We start from the raw sequence: 24,891 nt of genomic DNA on the forward strand, positions 1-24,891 counted from the left end.
AGACCTAATCAGGGACATGTTGAAAATGTCAGTGAAGACACCTGCCAGTTGGTCAGCACATGCCCGGTACATACGTCCTGGTAAGCAGTCTGGCCCCGCAGCCTTGTGTATGTTGACCTGTTTAAAGGTCTTACTCACGTCGGCTACAGAGAGCATGATCACACAGTCGTCCGGAACAGCTGATGCTCTCATGCATGCCTCGAAGCGATTTAGCTCGTCTGGTAGGCTCATGTCACTGGGCAGCTCGCGGCTGTGCTTCCCTTTGAGTGAATGAACAGTCATCTCTACCCCTAGACCCATCTCACCCCACCCTAGACCATCAATCCCTACTCTCTTACCACCCTCACCCAAAAACCCATTCAAACCACTCATGTTACATCACTTCTCTTACTGTACAAACCACTCGTCTCTCTTCTCATCCAAGCTTCTCGTCCCCTTATCCCCACCACTGACTGCATCTCTTCTTGGTTCCTACCCTCTCAGGCCAAACCCAGAGACCTAACCACTTCATTTCCCCACCACAGTCACTGTACACACACACACACACACACACACACACACACACACACACACACACACACACACACACACACACACACACACACACACACACACACACACACACACACACACACACACACACACACACACACACACACACACACACACACACACACACACACACACACAGTAGATTGAGTGCAGTCTTTATTTGAGCGCTCAGCCACTCCGTAGCCTCAGAGAGATCACAGCAAAAAGGGTGGGGAGCAGAATCAAAACAAAAAGTAGTTCAACACATTTAAGTTCATTCATTCATATTCAGTCTCAACACAACCATTTAAAGTGCATTTCAGATTGAGATGTTTCTTTTTTTGACAAGCTCACAGTGACAATTACACAGACATAGATATTGGATAGACATAAATAATTAGTATTGTGTACAACAGTATGCTCTCAATCGTTAACGTATTGCACATTAAATAACAGTATAGCAAACATGGAATTAAAACAGAAGTGGCAGGAAGATAAACACAAATACATGAGGAAACACAACCGATCCTCTGAGCAGAGTCTCTCCGTTTTCATTTCCTGTCATAGGTGAGGAAAATAAGTTATACAGTACAATGTACAGTCAATGTGATGCTAGTGAGGTGAAAGGAACAGAACAGTCGTCATACAGTACATCTGCCATACTGATTCGTGTATTCAAAACAGACTCATGTTATGGCGTTTAAGTTCACAGCAGTGATAGCAGACGACAACAAAGCAGAAGATTATGGACCTGAACCCAGTCCTCACTGTCCATAAGATAAGTGGCCAGGACTTTCTAATCACCAAGTGACCTGACCAGAAGTATACATTTTTAAAAAACCGGGGTAGTGATAGCCCAATTTTTCCTTGGCAGGTCACAAGGTCGGGGACAACTCTAGGCCCCAACATCTGTGAAATGGTGTGTGGGGGGGGGGGGGGGGGGGTGACAACTCCAAATAACACCCTATTCCCTATATAGTGCACTACTTTTGACAAGGGCTCATTAGGCTCTGGTCAAATTTTGTGCACTATAAAAGGGAATGGGGTGCCATTTGAGATAATGAGGGACATTAAACAGATTGTAATGAGCAGCAAATACATGCCACTGTTTACAATGTAATTTCATGAATTAAACTACTGTTTCAACATTTCCAGTTAAAAAAAATAACAGAGGAAAAAAAGTGAAATGAGCTTAAAAACTGAGATTTGTTCTAAACTCGTGAAAAGACGAGCAGCACAGTGGCAGATCTACTTAAGACTGCTCACAAGGACAAGGGGGCACACCAGAGTGCCTTGTCCTTGTGAGCAGCAAAGCAAATCTGAACACTTGAAATTCAAAACGTCAGAGCTGAGACAACATTGGAAGCATAGCTTGGCCTGCTTTTTGAATACAGAGGATGCTTCTGTAGTGAGACAGACAAACAGGTTTGCCCTTCCCAATCAGAACAGGTTGTCTGTGTGAGTCTGGGACAGTGAATACTAAGTGAGGCTGGCATTCTAACATCTGATAGCCAGATGCAGCAAGGAGTGGGAATCACCTGTGAACCCAAGGCAGACCTCCTTCCTCTTTCAGCAACACAGCCGGGCAGTGGGACCAAGCTCCAGAACCACACTCATCTACATACCAAAATGTTATGTTCAGGACTGCGGGAAAGGAAGTCACAAAAGCAGGCACTTCTGTAATACACAAGAACAGCAAGAGTGCTTTACGGCGAATACTGCTACGTGATGCTATCCCATGCAGTCATTTTGAGGGCAAGTTATTTACTTGACATTTGTTAATCTACATACCATAATATGGTAAGCCAAGCAAAGCTAGACAACCAAAAAAATAATAATGCATGACTAACAAGTCTCAACCCTTCTCAATAACTTTAAGTCACTCCTATTTTGGGGGTTTTGGGTGAGAATATCTCAGAGACAAACATGTTAGGGCTTCTGTTAAGATCTCGTTAACATTAAAAACTAAATATTCCTTCCCCCTGAACATTCTAAATCCTTTAAGTCAAGGACTCTGACTGTCAAACAGGAATTGATTAAATTAATCTCTTCCTCATCCCGACAAACCTCAAATAGTTTGTTTGTTCATCATTGAAGAGATCAAATGTATAAAAAGTATTTGGTTCTTATCTGGGTGGGATTGGAAGCAGCCGTGCATTCCAAACAGCAGAGTTGATTTGGGGTGACGTTTAACAGGTCCCGAGGCAGATTCAGATCAGGGTGATGTTATACGCATGCGTTGTAGGGTTGCTGCAGAAAGCACTTCAAAGCGCTTGACAAAAACGTATAAGGTGAGTGCTTGTGATGACCATTATGGGGCATGGCTTCCAATCATTTAACAATGGGAGGACAAATACTTGGTGGCAGCAAAACAAGTGTTTCAGATATCAAGTACACTTACATCTGGCTTTACATATGGCCATAACGAGAAGGGTTCATGGAGGCGACGAGCTCATTGCCCATGACTAAATGTACCACTGTGACTTATCTTCCATGACTAGGGCACAACTGTGTTGCATAGAAAAACATGTAAAGCTTTAGCTGGGGAAGAAGAAATGCTAAATTAAGTTACAGAAATAGGCATGTTTATTTCTAGTCTTTGAGATCGTTTTGACTGGGTGACGTTCCGCTCATTCTACAACGTACACTCAGCCAACTGACTTGGGATCAAAAGATCAGTTATGACATCAAGGAAATAAGGACCTGATAGGGTACAAATGGTGCCCATTGGCTACTACTTAAAGCTCTCAAGGACTAAACATAGTAACAGACCAGGAAGTAGTTAGACATGATGGCTTTGAAGAAAAGCAAATGAGAGTCATTGTGTCCCTCTCCATCCTCCTTGACACTCTGCCCCACCGTGATGCACTCATTGTAAGTCTATCACCTTGAGGAAGGAGTGAGAGAAGTAGTAGTGAACAATAAAAATTTAAAAATTAAAATGGAGAGTTAAGTCTCAGCAGATGTCAAAGAAGCATGCCTGGCCCTGCTGTCGGCAGGGACACACTGAGCGTGTGCGTAACCCACTCGACATCCTCACACCCCTCCACTGTGCCACTCAGCTGTGTTACCATGCCAACTGGATCCGACTCAGAATCATTACGGAATCACGTGGAAGTTGCCGCCAGCCTCTGCATTACACCAGCAACATTGTTTCATGCTAGGAAATTATTTATCTTTCTTTCTGTCCCCTTCTATTCAGGGACCTGGGCCTGAAGCACGTCTGCTGTGTAGTTGGGCTGAGCTCTTCTCTGGTGCAGCCTCATTAAGGTAGCATGTGGGTGACCCTCTACCCACAGACCAAACTAGACCTGCTCATGATGGAAGCACAGGGGGAACAAAGGTGGCTCAGAGAGCACCAATTGCACAAGATGGCTCCTCTGATCTCTTTGTTGTCCCCGTGTCGCAATCAAACTGCACCACCACACAGACAAAGACAGATACAGACTATCGGCAGACAGAAGGGTACAGTGCAACATACAGCTACTTTTGAGAGTGCACTTAAAAACGTAAGGCATTCTCAGGGTACAAGGCAGAAATAATAAAGGTGTTTCAAAACCAGAGAACCCCCCCCCCCCCCCCCCCCAAATTAAGGTGCCACCAACCTCCTGTGAGAGAGACATAATACTGGCTGTGTAGCAAGGGGGACTTTAGAACATCACTCAGCAAGTAGAATTCCCCCCCCCCAGTTTAGCCAGAGGGACAATATCTGAAGTAACAAACTATATTCTCTAGTCTATACAACCAAATGTTCCCCTTCAAGTCAAGAGATGCTCGGTTCCTGTAACCGTTCCACTGTGTTATATTGCCTTAATCCCTCTACCACAGTTACGCAGAGATTATATCAGGTAAATTAAAGTTCCCGTCTACAGACAAATCAAAGTTATACTAAGCCCAACCACTACATACAGGCAGTTGTTCAGTAAGTAAAGCTTGACATTAACTTTCTTAGCCACATGTCCTTCAGACAAGTAGAACTGTTTTTTTTACTTGCCCGAAAGCTCAAGTCACTTGTTTATCTATTTGTAAGGTTAAAATATTCAGTGTTCAACAAAAATATTGACAGCATAGGAATTACTTGTCAATTAAGCTATTAAAAAATATATATTCTTAGACTTTGGCAGAATTACATGGCCAGTATTGTACATGGCCAGCATTGAATAGGAGGATTTTAGCGCTTGCGAGACGGTTTTACAATCGGAGTATGCAGAATTGGTCAACTGTGCACACGTATCAAATGTGTTCGACATTTGTGGTTATACACGAGCGCGGGTAGAAGTATATTTTAGGCCATCGGACATTACATTAATACATGCTAATAGCTAAATAGTTAAGTAGTGAGAACAAGCCAATCTACACAATATGGCTGTTATATATCATTGCTTTACCTGCTGCGCAAATGTAGCTCTCCTCTGACAAGGTGATGCAAACTTTTCCAGCATTTTCATTGTCGACCAAAAATGAGCTATAACTGGGCAAATAACTCACTAACTAGCAATGAATATCAACATGTGCACATGCGGCTTGCTTTGATCTCAAAAACGCATCTCGTGACTGCATGATTGAAAGATCGCTTGTGCCCGTCAATGCAGGCCTACAATAATTATACTCTAAAGCGCTCTGCAGAGATTAGGAGGACACTGATCCAATTCGGATCGGATTCGCCTAATTGTTTGTGACTTTTTTTTATACTAAACATTTTTTTTTAACTTGTCCAGTCAGAAAACTTAAATCTACATTCTTCATAACCAATTCTTTGGGGGGAAAGCAGACAAGCATTAATGTCGAGCCCTGTAAAGTCCAACCCAACTGAGTATGTATAAGTAACAATAAATGCTGTATTGGGGCCAGATAACACAGTGTTCCTAAGCATGTTCATTATCTTGGGAAAAGTTTTGGCCAGAAAGTAAAGTTGCAATTGTAGCTTGTTGGGGCTGGAGGGAATATAAAGTTAAGCATCCTGCCAGTTCCCACTTTGAAACAGAACTTCACAAAAACAACAATCTATTTATCTGCGTACAGATAGTGTTGAAGCAAGTGTTTTTTGGGGGGGGATAAACAATAAGGTGTAATGCTTGACTTCTTCGTCTGAGACGATATCAAATGTGTACATGGGCCAATTTGTTTTTCTGACCTTGAGTGATTCTTATTGGAAGAGGTTAGATAAAATATTATTTTGGGTTATACATTATATATTAGTCTGCATGTCATCCTTTCTCACAGGGTAGACATGGTAACCTTACTAAGGGGAGGTCGGAAGCCTCTAGAAGAAGTCTGATCTTTTGGGTCTGAGTGGGTAGAGGGTGGTGCTGAATGGCCTTACTAGAGGGCACTGTTTGAGAATTGAGAGAAAGCAATCAGTGGCCCTTTGGCTTGGGGAGTCGTAAGAGGGTGGGAGGGCCTAGACCTCTGGCCTTGAGACCACCACTCTCTGGTTCTCTGAGGCCTGGAGTCTGTCTGGGTGCTCTGGTCCGGGGGAAGGCGGGCAGGGCAGGGCCCAGAAAGGAGGCAGATGACTGGGGTGTGGAACTGTAGCAGGGTTGACCTCTGAAAGCAGGTGGGAGCAGACTCAGCCTGAACTGTGGAGCCATGTGGCCCGGCCTGAGACCACCCCTACCCTGGATTCCTCTCACCACCCTGGGGAAGCCTGCCATGGACATCTGGGTGGTGGTGGTTGTGGTGGTGGGGCCTTCATGTGGCCTCTTAGGGATGGAGGCTTTCTTCAGAGAGCCGGGGGACTGCGAGAGACAAGGTGGAGGGATCCTTTTGGCTGAGTCCAGCCTGAGTCTTGATCCAGGGTGGGGAGGAGAACATGTCTGGCCCTCCGGACCCTCGGAGTCACTGATCTTCAGCTGGGTGCTGAGCAAGAGGCTAAGTTCTTCTGAGCTAGGGAAATAGCCAGCAGGAGGGGTGAAAGCAGGGCTAGGGCAAGCCAGGCCAGAGCGGGAGCTGTGCTGGGCTCTGCTGGCCAGACTGTCCCCCCAGCCACAGCCAGGGTTAGAGGAGGCCAGCTCACTGGGGGCCAGCTCACTGGGGGCCTCGGTGTGGGCTGAGTTTGTTAATCTTTCCTGGGAGTGGGGTTGGTGCACCCTGTTGGGCCATGGCCTGGAAGGCTGTAGTATTTGAGGCTGGGGGAGGAGAGAAACATACGTTAACCATCTAAAACGGTATATAAACAAAACTATAGCTAGAACCATTGTACTCATCATAACAAAAATAATCAACTCTAAATCATTTCTGTTCTTTGGGCTTTTGAAACAAATATTTTGTACAGTCTATTATGCCTAAGCAATGTTTTTCCCAAAACAGCAGTGTCAGTCTCTTGACAGTTGCACAACAAGCCCACAATTCCCACGAGGCTGTACAGTGTGTACCGTAACGCCTCTCCCTTTTCTTACGAAGGTAAAGAAAGAAACAAACTGTGCCGCATTCAACACATGAAACGCCGTCGGAGATGGAGCTTTTGATTCCGGGGACTCTTTGGAGTCTGCAGCCAGGCCTGTCACAGTGCTGCTGCGTGCTCCAGTACAGTAGTCGCAGTCTCTCTGCACTTATTAGCCATGATGTACCGATGCAGAGGCTGGGTAGGAGAGGTCACCATCAAAAGAGCCCTCCTCCTGCCTGCAGACTCGCTCGCCTGACTACATGTTGCGTCCTCCGATGACAAATAAGGCAGACATAGGATGGCAGTAGCTCTCCCGGGCCGTGTCTGGCCACCAGTCGCCAGCGTACCAAGGTGCCCTGGCATGCCGCCATGCCAGCACATCCTTAATTAGTGAAAAGGTTAGCGTGCACGCCGGGGCATCAGGGGACTACTTCAGCCCGCTCATGCTTTTTGGGTGGGGAAGATGGCGGCTGCCCGGCCTCATACGCACCTACCTGTCAGTCAAACAGAGAGAGAGAGAAGCAGTAGACAGGCTAGCTGACTCAAAGGGAATTATTCTGTCAGATGACATGTCTGTTTGGAGGGTGGGAGTTGGAGGCTGGCCAGGGCAAGAGGAAGTTGTGTATTTATCACAGCTGAAAACACAACAACAAATCCCCATGGAGAGGAAAGGTGAGGACTTACCTGCCATTTTTGGGCATTTATCGGCATGGCCAATTAATTAAGGCCGATTTCAAGTGTTCATATCCGTAATTTTTGAACACAGATTATGGCCGATTACATTGCAATCCACGGGGAGACTGCGTCGCAGGCTGATCACCTGTTACGGGAGTGCAGCAAGAAGCTTAGGTAAGTTGCTAGCGAGCATTAAACTTATAAAAATCAAAATCAATCTTAACATAATCACTAGTTAATTACACGTGGTTGATGATATTACTAGTTAACTAGCTTGTGCTGCGTTGCAAGCAATCACAGCCTACTTCACCAAAAGGGTGATGATTTAACAAAAAAAGCTTTAAAAAAAAGCACCATCGTTGCACCAATGCCTTTCTTAAACTCAATAAACAAGCATTTAAAAAAAAAAAACCTGCAATACAGTGAGGGAAAAAAGTATTTGTCCTTTGTCAAGATAATCCATCCACCTGACAGGTGTGGCATATCAAGAAGCTGATTAAACAGTGTGATCATTACACAGGTGCACCTTATGTTGGGTACAATGAAATGCCACTAAAATGTGCAATTTTGTCACAACAAAATTACACCAATGTCTTAAGTCCTGAGGGAGCTTGCAATTGGCATGCTGACTGCAGGAATGTTCACCAGAGCGATTGCCAGATAATTTAATGTTAATTTCTCTACCATAAGCCACCTCCAACTTCTTTTTAGAGATTTTGGCAGTACGGACAATCGGCCAAACAACCGCAGAGCACGTGTATGGCGTCGTGTGGGCCAGCGGTTTGCTTATGTCAACGTTGTGAAAAGAGTGCCACAAGCTACGGACAACGAACACATTTGCCTTTCATCTATGACAATTTGAATGCACAGAGATACCATGATGAGATCCTGAGGCCCATTGTCGTGATAATGCACGGCCCCATGTCACAATCTGTACACACTTCCTGGAAGTGTCCCATTTCTTCCACAGCCTGCATACTCACCAGACATGTCACCAATTGAGCATGTTTGGGATGTTCTGGATCGACGTGTACGACCAAGTGACCGAGTGTTTCAGTTCACGACAATATCCAGAAACTTCGCACAGCCATTGAAGAGTTGGACATTCCAGTCAACAGCCTGATCAACTCTATGCGAAGGAGATGTGTCACGCTGCAGGTTGCGAAGGATATGTCACGCTGCATGAGGGAAATAGTGGTCTGATCCACACGTCTAACTTTCTTTTTTTAAAGGCATCTGTGACCAACAAATGCATATCTGTATTTCCAGTCATGTGAAAACCATAGATTAGGGCCTAATAAATGTATTTCAATTGACTTTTTCCGTATATCAACGAAGTGAGTAAAATCTTTGAAATTGTTGCATTTATATTTTTGTTAAGTGTAAATATCTGTATTTAATTTTCAATAAATGTGCAAACATTTCTAAACATTTTCTTATGGGGTATTGTGTATAGATGGGTGAAAGAAGCAACAATTCAGTAAATTTTGAATTCCGGCTATAACAACAAAATGTGGAAAAAGTCAAGGAGTATGAATACTTTCTGAAGGCACTGTAAATGCAGTTATTCTTTTGATCCGTTGCACAGTGATCTGTGTACATAAATATTCACATGTATAGCTTTGAGCTTCGACATCTCAGCAGATCAGACGCCTCAAAGTTTAGCCTTACCAGTCCTCAATTTATTACCACGATTCATTGACTATGGAGATGAATTCAGTAGTCCACACTGCCATCCGCTGGTCGCCGCTTTGTACTACACCAACTTGCCCTTTTTATATTTAAATAATTTAGCAGACAGTTTTATTCAGAGTGATTTACAGGATAAATTGAGATGAAGTGCCTTGCTCAAGGGCACAGAGATTCGTAACGGGATTTGAACCGGCGACATTTCTGTTACTGCCTCAACACTCTTAAAATGTGAAGGCTAACTGCCACTGGACCTAGCCCATCCTCTGGCACTGTGCTTAGAATCATTTACACACCACACTCCCCCATATGTTACGTATTGGGCCGATCTCTGGCTTTAATGTCAATGCTGCTTTGATGGTCCTGGGGCTATTTCAACAGGAAAAACATTTTCCCCTAGAGTCCAGATAGTCAGGGACAGCAGGGCCAGGTTAAGTCAGCAGGGTCCGGGACCTGAGAGTTGAGGGGCCCATGGCCCCTTTAGTAGTCTGCAGACTGACTGAAGGAGGGGGGGGGGGTCTGTCCCCTGGAACGAGGCTTCATAAATAATTGATGACAACTCAAGGGGATTAGGGAATGGCAGCTAACGACCGGTGACGCAGCTTTCTTGAGCCCATCGGAGCAATGGAAAGAAGGGGAGCCTGGTTTATAAAGCCCAGCAGGTGTTTCAAGGAGGGAATCACCTTGCCTTCCCCTCAAAGCCAGAGAGGGACACAAGTGCATGCGTGGGTGGGTGGGGGGATGGATAGTACCGCTCTACTGCCAAACCAGAGCTTTCCACTCATCCACTCCCACCGTCTCGCTCTCTGCATTCATCACCTCGACACCCGATCACTGAGGTTGAAAATACTGCTCAGCTCCGCTAATTTTATTTTAATTCTTGCACGTCTGAATAGACTCCAAACACATTCGAATAATGACAATGGATACCCACAAGCAATTTCCAATGAGCACACAGGACTTCAATACTAATTAAAATTATAATAAAAAGGAGAGGGGGAAAATACACTTTCAGACCATAATGGAGTCTGACGGATGATGAGACATGGGGGAAAGAATATACGTTTGTGGATCAGTTCCATCTATCAACTTCCCATGCATTCACCACAAAAATAACATATGGAACCATGCAAAGAATTGTATTGCCAATGAAGGCCATAGAGATATGTTCAATTAATTTGTTTATGCGGACAAGTTCTTGCCTGGTTTAGATCATATCTGGTCGCAAATATATCAGTTTGTTTCTGTGGATGGTTTGTCCTCTGACAAGTTTCGGTGTGCCTCAAGGTTGCATTTTAGGACCACTATTGTTTTCAATATTATGCTAGCTTTTGATGAGTTCATTTGGAAACACAATGTCAACTTTCACTGCTGTGCAGATGACAAACAACTGTACATTTCGATGAAACATGGCGTTTCAGACACATGGATTGCGGCACATTTTATTATTATATTCGGACAAAAGAGATCTGCTGTTTGATCTGACAATCTCGTTGGTTGTAGTCTTATTTTTATTTTTTTATAAACCCTGAAGGATCTCAGTGTTAACTCTGCACCCTGATCTCGCTTTTGACGAACACATCACAAATATTTCAAGAGTAGCTTTTTCCCCCCATCTTTATAACATTGCAAAAAAAACAACTAAAAATGACTCACCCATGATTTTCTCACTTCATGATTAGACAACTGCAATGCTCTACTTTCCGGCTACCCGGACAAAGCACTAAATAAACTTCAGTTAGTGCTAAATACAGATGCTAGAATATTGATTAGAACTGCCCAAAAGTTATCCTATTACTCCAGTGCTAGCCTTGGCATCCTGTTAAGGCAAGGGCTGATTAAGGTTTTACTCAGTCTCAACCTTGAAATTTTTACTGAAGACTCATCTCTTCAGTAGGTCCTTTGATTGAGTGTATTCTAGCCCAGGGGTGCGAAGGTGAACGGCAAGGCACTGGAGTGATGAACCACCCTTGCCGTCTTTGCCTGCTCTGCTCCCCTCTCTCCACTGGGATTCTCTGCCTCTGACACTACTACGGGGGCTGAGTCACTGGCTTGCTGGTGCTCTCCCATGCCTTCCCTAGGCAGGATACATCACATCTTGCCAGGCTTTATTCGATACATTCCAATTAAGTGGGTTGAGTCACTGATGTTATCTTCCTATATGGTCTTGCACCCCCATCGGGCTTGTGTGGTGGGGGAGATCTTAATGGGCTATACTCCGCCTTTTCTCAGGGTAGTAAGTTAGTGGTCTGTTGATATCCCTCTAGTGGTGTGGGGGCTGTGCTTTGGAAAAATGGGTGGGGTTATATCCTGCCTGATTGGCCCGGTCTGGTGTATTTCGCCTGTCTTATCTGGTGTCCTGTGTGATTTTAAGTATGCTCCCTCTCTTCCCTTCCAGTGAACTTAAGCCCTAGGACAATGCCTCAGGACTACCTGGCCTCAAGGCACCTGGCTGTCCCCATCCCATCTGGTCGTGTTGCTGATCCAGTTTCTGCTGTTCTGCCTGTGGCTATGGAACCCTGACCTTTCACCGGACCTGCTGTTGAGAGAGTCTCTCTCTCTCTCTCACACACACACACACCACCTGCTGTCTCGACCGCTGAATGATCGGCTTTGAAAAGCCAACTGACATTTACTCCTGAGGTGCTGACCTGTTGCACCCTCTATAACCACAGATTATTATTTGACCCTGCTGGTCATCTATAAGCGGTTGAACATCTTGAAGAATGATCTAGCCTTAATGGCCATGTTCTGTTATAATCTCTAGGTTTCTTCCTAGGTTCCTGCCTTTCTGGGGAGTTTTTCCTAGCCACCGTGCTTCTACATCTGCATTGTTTGCTCTTTGGGGTATATGGATGGGTTTCTGTGTAAGCACTTTGTGACATCTGCTGATGTAAAAGGGGCTTTATAAATACATTTGACTGATTGAGTCAAATCAGTTGCTGTAGGTAGTCTGCTTTTCTGGCAAAAAAAGATGAACTAATCTGACTGGATTATAAATTGCTCTGGAAAGAAGCAGCTGCTAAATAACTACAAAGTAAATATAGAAAGGTGGATGCAAAGCCAGACCTGTCGGGGGAGAAGTGGAGTGGCTCAGGGGGAAAAGAGGGAGAAAGGGAGAGAGAGAGAATAGGAGGAGGGTGAAGAATGTAGGAAGGAAGATGTGAATTGTTGTCATAGTGCGGGCGATGCAGGGTGACCTGATAGAAACACGATGGGAAAGAAGCAGCCTGTCAAACACAGGTGAACTGTAAGGTCAAACTGCACCAGGGAGGGACAACAACACCAGACAAAGGATAGATACGGGCATCATCAGACCAGAACCAGGCATTCCTCATCATGCAGATGGGATAGATGGAGGGAACAGAGAAAAAGGAGGGAGGGATGGTTTGGGAGAAATATGAAAGGGTACTGTACCACGCTGTATCGCTGATGTAATGCACAAGCTGTTCCACTCCTTGCCAAGGTCAGTGTGGGAGAGGCAGAGGGAGAGAAACAACAAGGAAGAAGGGAGAGAAATAGGAGGAGAGTGATTTAGGTTAGGTTGATGGAGGAGTTCAGAATGGACAGAGGGTCATCAGTCCATTCTTCATTAATTGATTGATCACAACGGGTATGTTTTACTACACAAAGAGACTGAGGCATGTTTGGTACGTGTACCACACACACAGACAGGCATGTTCATTAAGAAATAGATGTGTTCTGTGCCGTTCAATGACACACTAATCTCTCGTGGACAGAGGCAGGTATTGTAGCATCTTTTAACAGACTGTGGGATACGAAGACAAACAAGGAACTTTGTCACTGATCATTAGGGCAAAAATCACAATTTCGGCAGGGGTGTTTGTATCTTTCAAAGTTCGGAGGGGTGAGTTGACATTTGGCCCATGCTTTGGCTGAGAGTTTACTTTAAGGGGAGGTGGAGACTTCGTTAGTCTCGTTTCTCATACATCTCCGCCCCCAGAACATAATCAAGCATGTGACTCAATTACCCCAGATTTTAGTTCTGTGTTTCCGAGACTAATGACACACTGACAGCATTCAATTACTCACAGCGCAAACACCTGGAACACTCACACTACCATGCATAGAACACACACAGTCACCGGCAGTTATCCTCTTCAGTTACTCCCTCTAGTTCCCAGTTGCTCCTAAAAAGAGCTATGGCATCACTCAACCAATGGAGGGTGAAGAAAATTCATTAAAAAATGAGTTCAATTACAGAGGGAACTATTCACTCATTAGCAGATGTGCGTGGAATGTCGCTCGACTGAAATGTGTGGGATCAAAGCGGCACCGCTCTGTCGAGCATGACGGAGAGAACTGCTGATTCGGGGCAGGGATGAAGAGAGGGATGAGGGGATGGAGAGAAACAAAGGCTGGGGAAGTTGTGGGCCTGAGGTGAGGGATACGGCCCCATAGTCCTTGGCGACAGGCGTCTAACCAAGTCCCACAGATGGAGATCAAAGGGCAAAAAGGAATGAATTAACAGAGAGTTCTTCATCTCTCGCTCTCCATTTTGTCGTCATTTTCTCTCTTCTACAGAATCTGTCCATCTTTTTGGTCTTAACCCATTTCTCACTGTGCTTTGATTGCATTTAAAAAGAGAATAGTGAGGAGACTGGAGCACTTAAGACTTTTCAGAGAGTTCTTACAATGAAAACGCCATGGCTACACAATAACAGTGGGTGCTAGAGAGATTACTACCAAGGCAGATTGTGGGTCTCAAGTCTGCTCTACAGGTCAAGTATCGGACTGGAAGAGCCTTTCGACATGTCAGCCAAGAAAAGTGGGTTGCGATGCCGACATGTAGCGAGCAACAGAGAAACCAAATCCATGACCAACTGAGGCAGCAAAAAGAGAGCTAACTGGAGAGGATAGAAAATGATAACTAGAAGGGAGAAAGAGAATTTGCACTTGCTTGATTGTCTGGGTGTAGCCAGTCAGCATTATGCTCTAAGACTCTAGGGACAGAAGCAGGGTGGCAGGGTAATGGCATGGGGACACAGATGCAAGGCTCTATAGGGTATGGGTGGTGAGGGGGTAGGGATGGGGGGCACTGTTAGGGACTCACTCTGTCTGCTGTGGTGGGGCATGCATGCCCGCAGGGTCCCCTGGTGAGAGCGCTGCCAGGGAGAGAGGAAAGGAGCAGGCAGAACACCCTGTGCAGAGAGAAGACAAACACCAGAGGAAATAACACACACCAGAGAACAGAGAGATAGACAGAGAGGATCGAACCCAGCCATCCCTCTGTGGAGTCGGTAAGTGAGTGATTGGTCTCCAGTCACACACAGGGATGACATCTTAAGAGGAACAGAGGTGTCCTGGCATCTAAGGATCATGGATTGGTGTGTGTGTGTGTGTGTGTGTGTGTGTGTGTGTGTGTGTGTGTGTGTGTGTGTGTGTGTGTGTGTGTGTGTGTGTGTGTGTGTGTGTGTGTGTGTGTGTGTGTGTGTGTGTGTGTGTGTGTGTGTGTGTGTGTCAGTAAAGACCTACAGCGTCTTCAGAAAGGTTATCTATGCCCTTTGGCTTATTCCATTGTTGTCTTACAGCCTGAATTCAAAATGGATTAATAATTAAATGTACAAATACCCTATAACATGACAAAGTAAAAAACATATATTGAAAATGAAATATACACTGAACAAAAATAAAACGCAACATACAACGAGATTTTACTGCGTTACAGTTCATATAAGGAAATCAGTAAATTGAAATGAATTCATTAGGCCCTAATCTATGGATTTGCATCGGTTGGTAACACATACCTTTAATAAAAAATATATACAAGAAAACGTAGGGGTGTGGATCAGAAAACCAGTCAGTATCTGGTATGACCACCATTTGCCTCATGTTGCACGATAAATCTCCTTCGCGTAGAGTTGATCAGGCTGTTGATTGTGGCCTGTGGAGTTTTGTCCCATTCCTCTTCAATGGCTGTGTGAAGTTGCTGGATATTGGAGGAAACTGGAACACGCAGCCGTACACGTTGATTCAGAGCATTCCAAACATGCTCAATGGTTGCCCTGCAGTCAGGTCAAGCCCCTGGTGAGGACGACGAGCACGCAGATGAACTTTCACTGAAGTTTTCTGACAGTTTGTGCAGAAATTCTTTGGTTGTGCAAACTCTGTTTCATCAGCTGTCCGAGTGGCTGGTCTCAGACGATCCCGAAGCAGGTGAAGAAGCCGGATGTGGAGGTCCTGGGCTGGCGTGGTTACACATGGTCTGCGGTTGTGAGGCTGGTTGGACATACTGCCAAATTCTCTAAAACAACATTGGAGTGGTTTATGGTAGAGAAATTAACATTCAATTTTCTGGCAACAGCTCTGGTGGATATTCCTGCAGTCAGTGTAATGATCATGCTGTTTAAATCAGCCACACCTGTCAAGTGGATGGATTATCTTGGCATCAGAGAAATTCTCACTAACAGGGATATAAACTACATATTTTCACACCATTATTGAGAAATACGCTTTTTGTGATTATGGAACATTTCTGGGATCTTTTATTTCAGCTCATGAAACAAACACTTTACATGTTGCGTTTATATTTGATTTCAGTATAGAAATCTAATTTGCACAAGTATTCACACCCCTTAGTCAATACTTTGTATAAGCCCCTTTGGCGGCGATTACAGCTTTGTCTTGGGTATGTCTGTATCAGCTTTGCACATCTGAATTGGGGATATTCTCCTTTCCTCCACATCCATCTGGCATTTCCTATAAAGCCCAGATTTGTGAAGTGCTGTAGAGACGGTTGTCCTTCTGGCAAGTTCTCCCATCTCAGCATAGGAACTCTGTAGTTCTGTCAGAGTGATCATTGGGTTCTTGATCACCTCCCGGACCAAGGTCCCTCTTGCCCGGTAGCTCCAGTTCCTTGGACTTCATGGTCTAGTTTCTGCTCTGACATGCACTGTCAACTGTGGGAACTTCTATTGACAGGTGTTTCTTTCTAAAATCATGTTCAAATAACTGAATGTCCCACAGGTGGACTACCATCAAGTTGTATTGACAAGGGTGATCAAAGGTAATTAGATGCACCTGAGCTCAATTTGGAGCATATTAGCAGAGGTGTGTGAATACTTAGGTAAATGACATTTCTGTATTTCACTCTGTCATTACGGGGTAGTGTGTGTAGATGGGTGGGAAAATATATATTTAATACATTTTGAATTTAGGCTGTAACAACAACATGTGGAATAAGTCAAGGGATATGAATAATTCCTGAAGGCGCTGTAGATTAGAGCACCATACTCTCAAAACACAGGACACTCAGACATGAGGACCAGGGAGGCTGGGGGGGGGGGGGAATTAGTTGAGATAGACATTTCTCCAGCGCCTCAAACTGAGAAAATATACTGGGATGGGGTGTAACCACCAGCCTATTCCCCCATTGCTACACCCACACTAATGTGACGCCACTCGTCTCTCAGTCCATCCCCAGACAGGGTGCCTGCGATGTCTCCCTGTACAATACAATCACACTCACCCTCCACCGGTTCAGACACACCTGCCAGGGAGTGATTTGACATGGGGGAAGAAGATGAGAAATGTAGACTAGGGTCACCTCTAAACTCATAGCTACCTGACATGACAGTGATAGGTACTGTTATTGAAGCTGCAAGAGGCTCAGTGAGAGGGGATTGGTTGGGTGTTGAGTTTACCTTTGCTTTAGGGGGGGGTAGGGATGCGTTATTTGTGAACTGACACTACAGATCAATTGTGCTCATTATGGTTGATGCCAGTTTCTCTGCAGTCTGGATAGGCAGCATAATTTCTCGAGCTCAATACAATGTCGCCTCTCTCAACCCTCCCCCTCTTTCGTCACTCTTTCTCTCTAACACACCATCAGTATTTCTCCAAGACACTGTTGCCTGTTCCATTTATCAGTATCGATTAGTAGGACTATGACTAATCCGCTAGGGATCGGTTTTTCTTAAGAGAGAAAACCTTATTGCTCTAAAAACCGTTACCATGGTAAACCGGTGTAGCTGTGACAATGAGGAACATTTCCCCTTGCGTTTCTGAATACATACAGCCTGATAGGCAGTATACCGACTTGACTTTGTGACATCACACACACCGCAAAGACAATCTTGTCATTTCCATTGGTCCATCAAGCCTGTCACACGGGGATGCGGGAGAGACAGTTTCACAGAGGGAACCAAAGACACATTGGATAGCCACTGTTTTACGGGCTCCTGGCCAATTCCGTTATATTGTGTGTTTATTTGCGCTGAACTTTTCTGTACATAATGTTTATGCCATTGTTTCTTGTAATGAAAAGACCTTCTGGATTTCAGAACAGCGATCACTAACCTCGATTTGAATGAAGATTGCTACTGACACGCATCTAGTACCGGGTTGGACCCCCCTTTGCCTAGAGAACAGACTGAATTCTTTGGGGCATGGAAACATTGCTCAATTGGTATCAAGGGACCTAAAGTGTGCCAGGAAAACATTACCCACACCATTACACCACCACCAGCAGCATATACAGTTGCCACCAGGCAGAATAGGGCCATGGACTAATGCTGCTCACGGCAAATCCTGACTCTGCCATCATCATGACACAACAGGATCCGGATTTGTCGGACCAGGCAATGTTTTTCCAGTACTCAATTGTACAGGTTTGGTGATCATCTGCCCACTTGAGTCTCTTTCTTCTTTTTAGTTGATAGGAATGGAACCCGGTGTGGTCGTCTGCTGCAATAGCCCGTCTGTGACGAGGGCCGACGAGTTGTCCATTCCGAGATACTGTTCTGCAAAACACTGTTGTACTGCGCCGCTATTTGTCTGTTTGTGGCCCGCCTGTTACCCTGAACGAGTCATGCCATTCTCATCAACATCAACTGTCCGGACTGCCACCGACTGGATGTTTTTTCTTTGTCGCGCCATTCCCCGTAAACCCTAGACACTGTTGTGTGAAAAACCCAGGAGGCCGGCCATTTCTGAGAGACTGGAACCAGTGCGCCTGGCACAGGATGATCATACCACACACTCAATCGCTTAAGTTTTCCCATTCTAACGTTCAATCGAACAGTAACTGAATACCTTAATGCCTGTCCAATCAAAAATGACGCGCCAAGTGGACGGCGATTTTAATGCAGGAAAACTTAAATATGTCTTACCAAATTTCTTCAAGCATGTCACCTGTGCAGCTAGAGGCAAAACAACTCTAGATCACCTATACTCCACACACACAGAGACAGATATAAAGCTCTCCCTCAATCCCCATTTGGCAAATATGACCATAACTCTATCCTCTGGATTCCTGCTTACAAGCAAAAACTCAAACAGGAAGTACCCAATACGGAAGTGGTGGTAGGCCTGACCACTGACGACAATCAGAGATCTGGCAGTGGGGTGCCAGGACAACAACCTCTCCCTCAACATTAGCAAGACAAACAGGAGCTGATCGTGGACAACAGGAAACGGAGGGCCGAGCACACCCCCATTCACATCAACAGGGCTGCGGTGGGGCGGTTTGAGAACTTCAAGTTCCTCGGTATCCACATCACTAAGGATCTATCATGGTTCACACACAACAACACAGTCGTCAAGCGGGAACAACACCTCTTCCCCTTAAGTGGACTGAAAAGATTCGGCATGGGCCCTCAGATCCTCCAAAAAATTCTACAGCTGCAACATTGAGAGCATCTTGACTGGCTGCATCACCACTTGGTATGGCAAATGCTTGGCATCCGACCGCAAGGCGCTACAGAGGGTAGTGCTTCACTGGGGCCGAGCTCCCCGTCAGCCAGGACCTCTATACCAGGCAGTGTCAGCAGATGACCCTAAAAAAGTCTGGGACCAACAGGAACATGAACAGCTTCTACCCACTAGCCATAATTCTGCTAAATAGTCCTATTTGGTAAACTATCTTCATTGACTCTTCACGTACACTGCTGCTACGGTCTATCCTGATGCCTCGTCACTGTATTCCTAGCTATATGTACTTATCTAACTCAATTTCCTCGTACCCCTGCACATCGACTCGCTACTGGTAACCCATGTATATAGCCAAGTTCTTAGTCTGTATTTATAATTATTTGTATTATTGCATGTTATTACCATTTTCTCTCTCTCTGCATTGTTGGGAAAGGCCCGCATTTCACTGTTAGTCTACACCGGTTGTCTACAAAGCATGTGACAAATACAATTAGATGGATTTGAGCTAGAAATACTGTGATTGGAGTTCAGCACTAAGAGACAGCATGGTGTGAGGAATCCCGTGCCTTTGAGACGGAGATGCTCTCAAGCCACTGTTATTATGCCTCTGTCGGCTTGCTTGATTGATCGTTTGTTTGTGTGCTGACACTCACACGCTACACTTTCCTTATCTCGAGACAGCGGGGAGAATATTGTCACCGTTTCCCTCATAACTGAAAAATGAAATGTCAGGGCTATCACGTTTCCCCTTCAAACAAAACTGCAGCGGTTAGATACAAAGGAGAAACAATTAAAGACGACGGGAAAGGCTTTCATTTCGGTGGCACCTGACTTATCTGTTTGCTGATGGGCACTTGTGTGTCTGAACATCTGAACGCTGGCGAATTCAAATTAGAGTGGCGTAAGGTATGTGCCTTGGTGAACTCCACCACAGCCTCGCCCGTCCTCTTATCTCCTCCTCCACCCCGGAAACGCATGTTTCCTGCCCTAGTCCCAGCACCAAAGCCCACCCCCGTCCCCTCCATCACCCCACTCCCTGCACACAACCAGGTACAACTTGTTCGTTACCTTCTTCAGGTGAAGTACAAACCCAAGCTGTAAATCTGAACCGAACCAATTTTCCTACAGTTTCCCTTCCACACCAAAACCGCAAAGCAGGCGGGTGAATGAATCCAAATCATGGCGGGATACAAACGTGACCAGAAGTGCGCCGCCACCGGGTGTGCGTGTCGATGACTGAGCACCATGTCTCCCACCTCATGGCGCCTCTCACCGGTATATGCCGATATGCTGGTGTCCTTTGGCAAGGTGTAAAAATGAGACCCCTGTGCTGCGCATATTTCAAGCGGAGCCGCCTTTTTTAAATCTAAAGCTGCTTAACCCAACAAGCCTGTCCACCACCATTTCCATGTTATTGACGGTGCTACTTTGTTCTGCGCTGGGCTTGGAGGTGCCCTTGGTTTATTTGGGCCAAGCAAACTAAAGGGCAGCCAACCCCCTGGATATGAATTTATTGTTTGTCATTAGTGATAGTCCTGTGATTTATGCTGCCCAGGGAGGGCTGAGGCCCTGTTTCATCAGAGAACACAGAAAATAATATATGCCATTTAGCAGACGCTTTTATCCAAAGCGACTTACAGTCATGTGTGCATACATTCTACGTATGGGTGGTCCCAGGGATCGAACCCACTACCCTGGCGTTACAAGCGCCATGCTCTACCAATTGAGCTACACAGGACCAGAAAGATAGCAGTAGTGTACCAGATAGGCAGGCCACTACGCAGCCAAACACACTGGCAGGCTGCTTAGGAGACAGGAGCAAGGGGGGCCCATGGGCCCAGTCATCCCTCTAAACTGGCATTGTTCAGCCCACGCAACATCCTGCTCCAACAGGCCCCCAGGCTGCCTTACTGTTGGAACATGCCGTCTGTCCAAGTGGCAGAGGCCAGAGACTCCTGGCTGCTTGGCTTGACCAGAGCCAGAGTAAAAAGATGACACCTACCAAGCTAAGTCACTATTAGGGGTCCTCCAGCAGCTACTGTATAAAGTTATACAGTGCCTTCGGGAAAGTATTCAGACCTCTTGGCTTTCTCCATATTTTGTTACATTACAGCCTTATTCTAAAATGTATTAAATAAAAATAAATCCTCAGCAAGCTACACACAATACCGCATAACGACAACGTGAAAAAAGATTTTGGGATTTTTATTCAGAGCCTTTGCTATGAGACACAAAATTGAGCTCAGCTGCATCCTGTTTCCATTGATCATCCTTGAGATGTTTCTATGACTTGATTGGAGTCTACTTGAGGTAAATTCAATTGATTGGACAAGATTTAGAAAGGTGCACACCTGTCTATATAAAGGTCTCAGAGTTGACAGTGCATGTCAGAGCAAAAATCAAGCCATGTGGTCAAAGGAATTGTCCGTAGAGCTCCAAGACAGGATTATGTTGAGGCACAGATCTGAGAAAGGGTACCGAAAAATGTCTGCAGCATTGTAGGTCAAAGAACACAGTGGCCTCCCTCATTCTTAAAAGGAAGAACCACCAAACTCTTACCAGAGCTGGCCGCCCTGCCAAACTGAGCAATAGGAGGAGAAGGGCCTTGGTCAGGGAGGTGACCAAGAAGCCGATGGTCAATCTGACAGAGCTCCAGAGTTCCTCTGTGGAGATGGGAGAACCTTCCAGAAGGACATCCATTTCTGCAGCACCCCACCAATTAGGCCTTTATGGTAGAGTGGCCAGACGGAAGCCACTCTTCAGTGAAAGGCACATGACAGCCCGCTTGGAGTTTGTCAAAAGGCACCAAAAGCCTCTCAGACAAAGAGAAACAAGTCTGATGAAACCTAAATTTAACTATTTGGCCTCAATGCCAAGCGTCACGTCTGGAGGAAACCTGGCATCATCCCTACGGTGACATCATACTGTGGGGATGTTTTTCAGCGGCAGGGACTGGGAATCTAGTCAGGATCAAGGCAATGATGAACGAAGCCAAATAAAGGCAAATCTTTGATGAAAACCTGCTGCAGAGAGCTCAGGACCTCAGACTGGGGTGAAGGTTCACCTTCCAACAGGGCAACAACCCTAAGCACACAGCCAAGACAACACAGGAGTGGCTGTGGGACAAGTATCTGAATGTCCTTGAGTGGCCCCAGCCAGAGCCCGGACTTATACCCGATCGAACATCTTTAGAGAGACCTGAAAATAGCTGCGCAGCAATGCTCCCCATCCAACCTGAGAGCTTGAGAGGCTCTGCTGAGCGAAATGGGAATAACACCAAATACAGGTGTGCCAAGCTTTTAGTGTCATCTACAATCTCTACCAAAGGTACGTCAACAAAATACTGAGTAAAGGGCCTGAATAATAATGTAAATGTGATATTTCAGTTTAAGAAAATAATTCTAAAAAAAACGTTTTTGCTTTGTCATTGTGTGTAGATTGAGGGGAAACAACTATGTAATACATTTTTAAATAAGGCTGTAACAAAATGTGGAAAAAGTCAATAGGTCTGAACACTGCCGAAGGTACCGTATATATGTTATAAAGCTTTAAAACGGCTATAAACGTTTCACAGCTCCTACAGAGCTATGACTTGGAATAGAGAACACTTGCACGGTGAGAATCAAACAAGAAAAACTGTCAAAAGTCAAGTGCTCAACAGTAAATATGACCAGGACATGACAGTGGGATGGACACTCGCTCACTCTCTCTCTGAGACATACAGGAAGCAGCACTCACAGCATGTCCCCTCCATGGTGGAGTCTGTGTGGCCTTGTCATGGTAGGTCACCGTCACTCTTTCCACATCTCTTCCAGGTGGACTGTACTGCTGGCAGTGGCATCTCGTGGCCTTGACAGGAACAGCCTAATTAAGAGAGAGAGACACACACTTCATTCAGTTGAAACTTCACATAGACACTAACACACTGTCATTCAGTTCAATCATGTTGTTTGTTAGTTCCGAATGGAGTTTCAGGGGTCGCCTATTCAAGAGAGTCATTCAGTTGAAGCTACACACAGATACCAATACAATATCATTCAGGTCAATCATGTAGGCCTATTGGTTCATTGCAAACTGAAGTTGTTGCCGGTGCTGTGTGTGTGTGTTTTGAGTTGGTTGCATGTGTGTAAATAAACATTTTTAATTACAAGAATTAAGATTCCTAAAATCCTAATTATCTGTCGGAGTACTTCTTTAATGACCAGGGTGTTGGGGACAAGATGACAAACAAACACCCAAATCAGGGCTAGAAAAAAATATGAGCGATCATATAAAATATCATAAAAACAAAATGTGAGACCTTTCATAACATTTATAGTAGAAGTGTAACAAGGCCATAAACTGCAATGAGTGTGTCGGCTTCATTGTGTACGCTCATACTATGCCGGTCTCTAGCCCTCTGTTTAGGCCAGGGACACTCAGGAGCAATGAGCAGTATGGACCCTTCTGCAATGGCCACTGGTCCCCCACTCGAAACAAGCCTACAACAACAGCCGTTTTATTACCCAAAGAAAACACCCCACAGCCCAGAAGACAAATGAAACCCTGCAATGTTCTCCATCTCACAACCTCAGAGGAGAGGAGAGCAAGGGTGGCCTTTGGCTGTGGCCCGAGTATGACACAAACACACACACAGAAAAGCAGATGCAGACTAACACGCAGACGGCACACACAGAGGACAGTTGAGACGCCGAAGCCACAGCCACTCTAAATCATCGTGTACCGGTACGGTAGCAGTGTTCTCTCTCAGGACTCCCTCATCTTCCATTACCTATTCTAGGACCGGACAGACTAGCTTTGTGTTTGTACTCGTTCAAGCATTCTTCAAAACCCCAGGGCTCTTTTTAAAACACACACACACACACAACCTTTCATCCCCATACGTCACTCTCATCGTTCTGATTACATGCATACAATTACCTACGCAAACAATTATAGGCCTCTTAAGGACTTATAGACTCCAGGAAATGCAAGCGGAGACTGACGGACGCTCCACTCTTAAAGCTAGTGGGAGGACTGAAAGCACCATACAACATAACCATCTTAAAACAGCCATATTCTTTCACAAAAGCAAACCCTTTCACAAACAGTAAAGAGAGTATGCACATCAGAGACACTACGGCACGGGTATCAAACTCATTCCGCGGAGGGCCAAGGGGGTGCCGGTTTTCACTTGCACTTGATTGATCAATTAAGGGCATTGATTAGTTAGGAACTCCTCTCACCTGGTCGTGGAGATCTTAAAATCGGACACAAATAATAATAATAAAATAAAGAGGACAAAAGGCCCTCCATGGAATGAGTTTGATGCCGCTGCCCTACAGTATGAGGCGCAAGTGTTTGAATGCTTCCACAATGAATAGCAACGTTTCAATCACTGTGGCGCTTAGCAGAGGGTGGAAACTCTCCCAGAAATGATTGAACTATTAAAACAGTGTACGTGTTATTGTAAAGGAGAGGACTACAAGCCCTACCAAATCAGGGTCTGTCCAGGCTCCAACTCCCCGTTGTGTCTGCATACTACCAACAGGAGGATGAGTCCCTGAAATAAAACATTGCTCTATTTTGATCGATACGCTAGTTCAACTTCAAATGTGATATTAGCAGGAGAGAAAGTAGGAGAGCGAGAGGTGTGTTCCTGTGGTGAAGAAATAATAATGAATCCCCCTGTTGCCTCCACAGCTCCTCTGGACCTGGAATCATGCATCCGGGCTGATTCCAGCCATAAAGAATATCAGCTATGGCATGCTGAAATACACCAACAGGATTCCAACATGATTCCCTGAAATAAAAACGGTGCTCTGTTGGTTGATAAGCTGGTTCAACATCAAAAAGGTGAAATTAGCAGGAAAGAGAGAGCTGTGTAATGAATCTCCACTGCTGCATCAACAGCTCCTCTGGGCCTGAATCATGCATCAAGGCTGATTCTAGTAATAAAG

General features: G+C 45.3%; 1 protein-coding gene across 5 annotated transcripts in view; it reads right to left on the bottom strand.

Annotated features, from left to right (window-relative positions):
- Positions 1-691: 691 nt before the first annotated feature.
- LOC124040009 (serine-rich coiled-coil domain-containing protein 2-like) overlaps positions 692-24,891 on the bottom strand; it is an 88,697-nt gene continuing 64,497 nt past the window's right edge. For 3 of the 5 annotated variants that reach the window (XM_046356701.1, XM_046356700.1, XM_046356702.1), the window contains 2 exons: positions 22,691-22,816; positions 692-6,659 (listed from right to left, as the gene is read on the bottom strand). In XM_046356701.1, the coding sequence (XP_046212657.1) occupies positions 5,889-6,659; positions 22,691-22,816 (897 nt within the window). In that variant the 3' untranslated portion in view covers positions 692-5,888. Of the gene's footprint in view, positions 6,660-12,697; positions 12,738-14,354; positions 14,443-22,690; positions 22,817-24,891 lie in introns of all 5 variants that reach the window. The other 2 variants (XM_046356703.1, XM_046356705.1) reach the window with 2 other exon arrangements.

The sequence above is a fragment of the Oncorhynchus gorbuscha genome, linkage group LG07, assembly GCF_021184085.1.
Source record: "Oncorhynchus gorbuscha isolate QuinsamMale2020 ecotype Even-year linkage group LG07, OgorEven_v1.0, whole genome shotgun sequence".
Classification (NCBI taxonomy): Eukaryota; Metazoa; Chordata; class Actinopteri; order Salmoniformes; family Salmonidae; genus Oncorhynchus; species Oncorhynchus gorbuscha.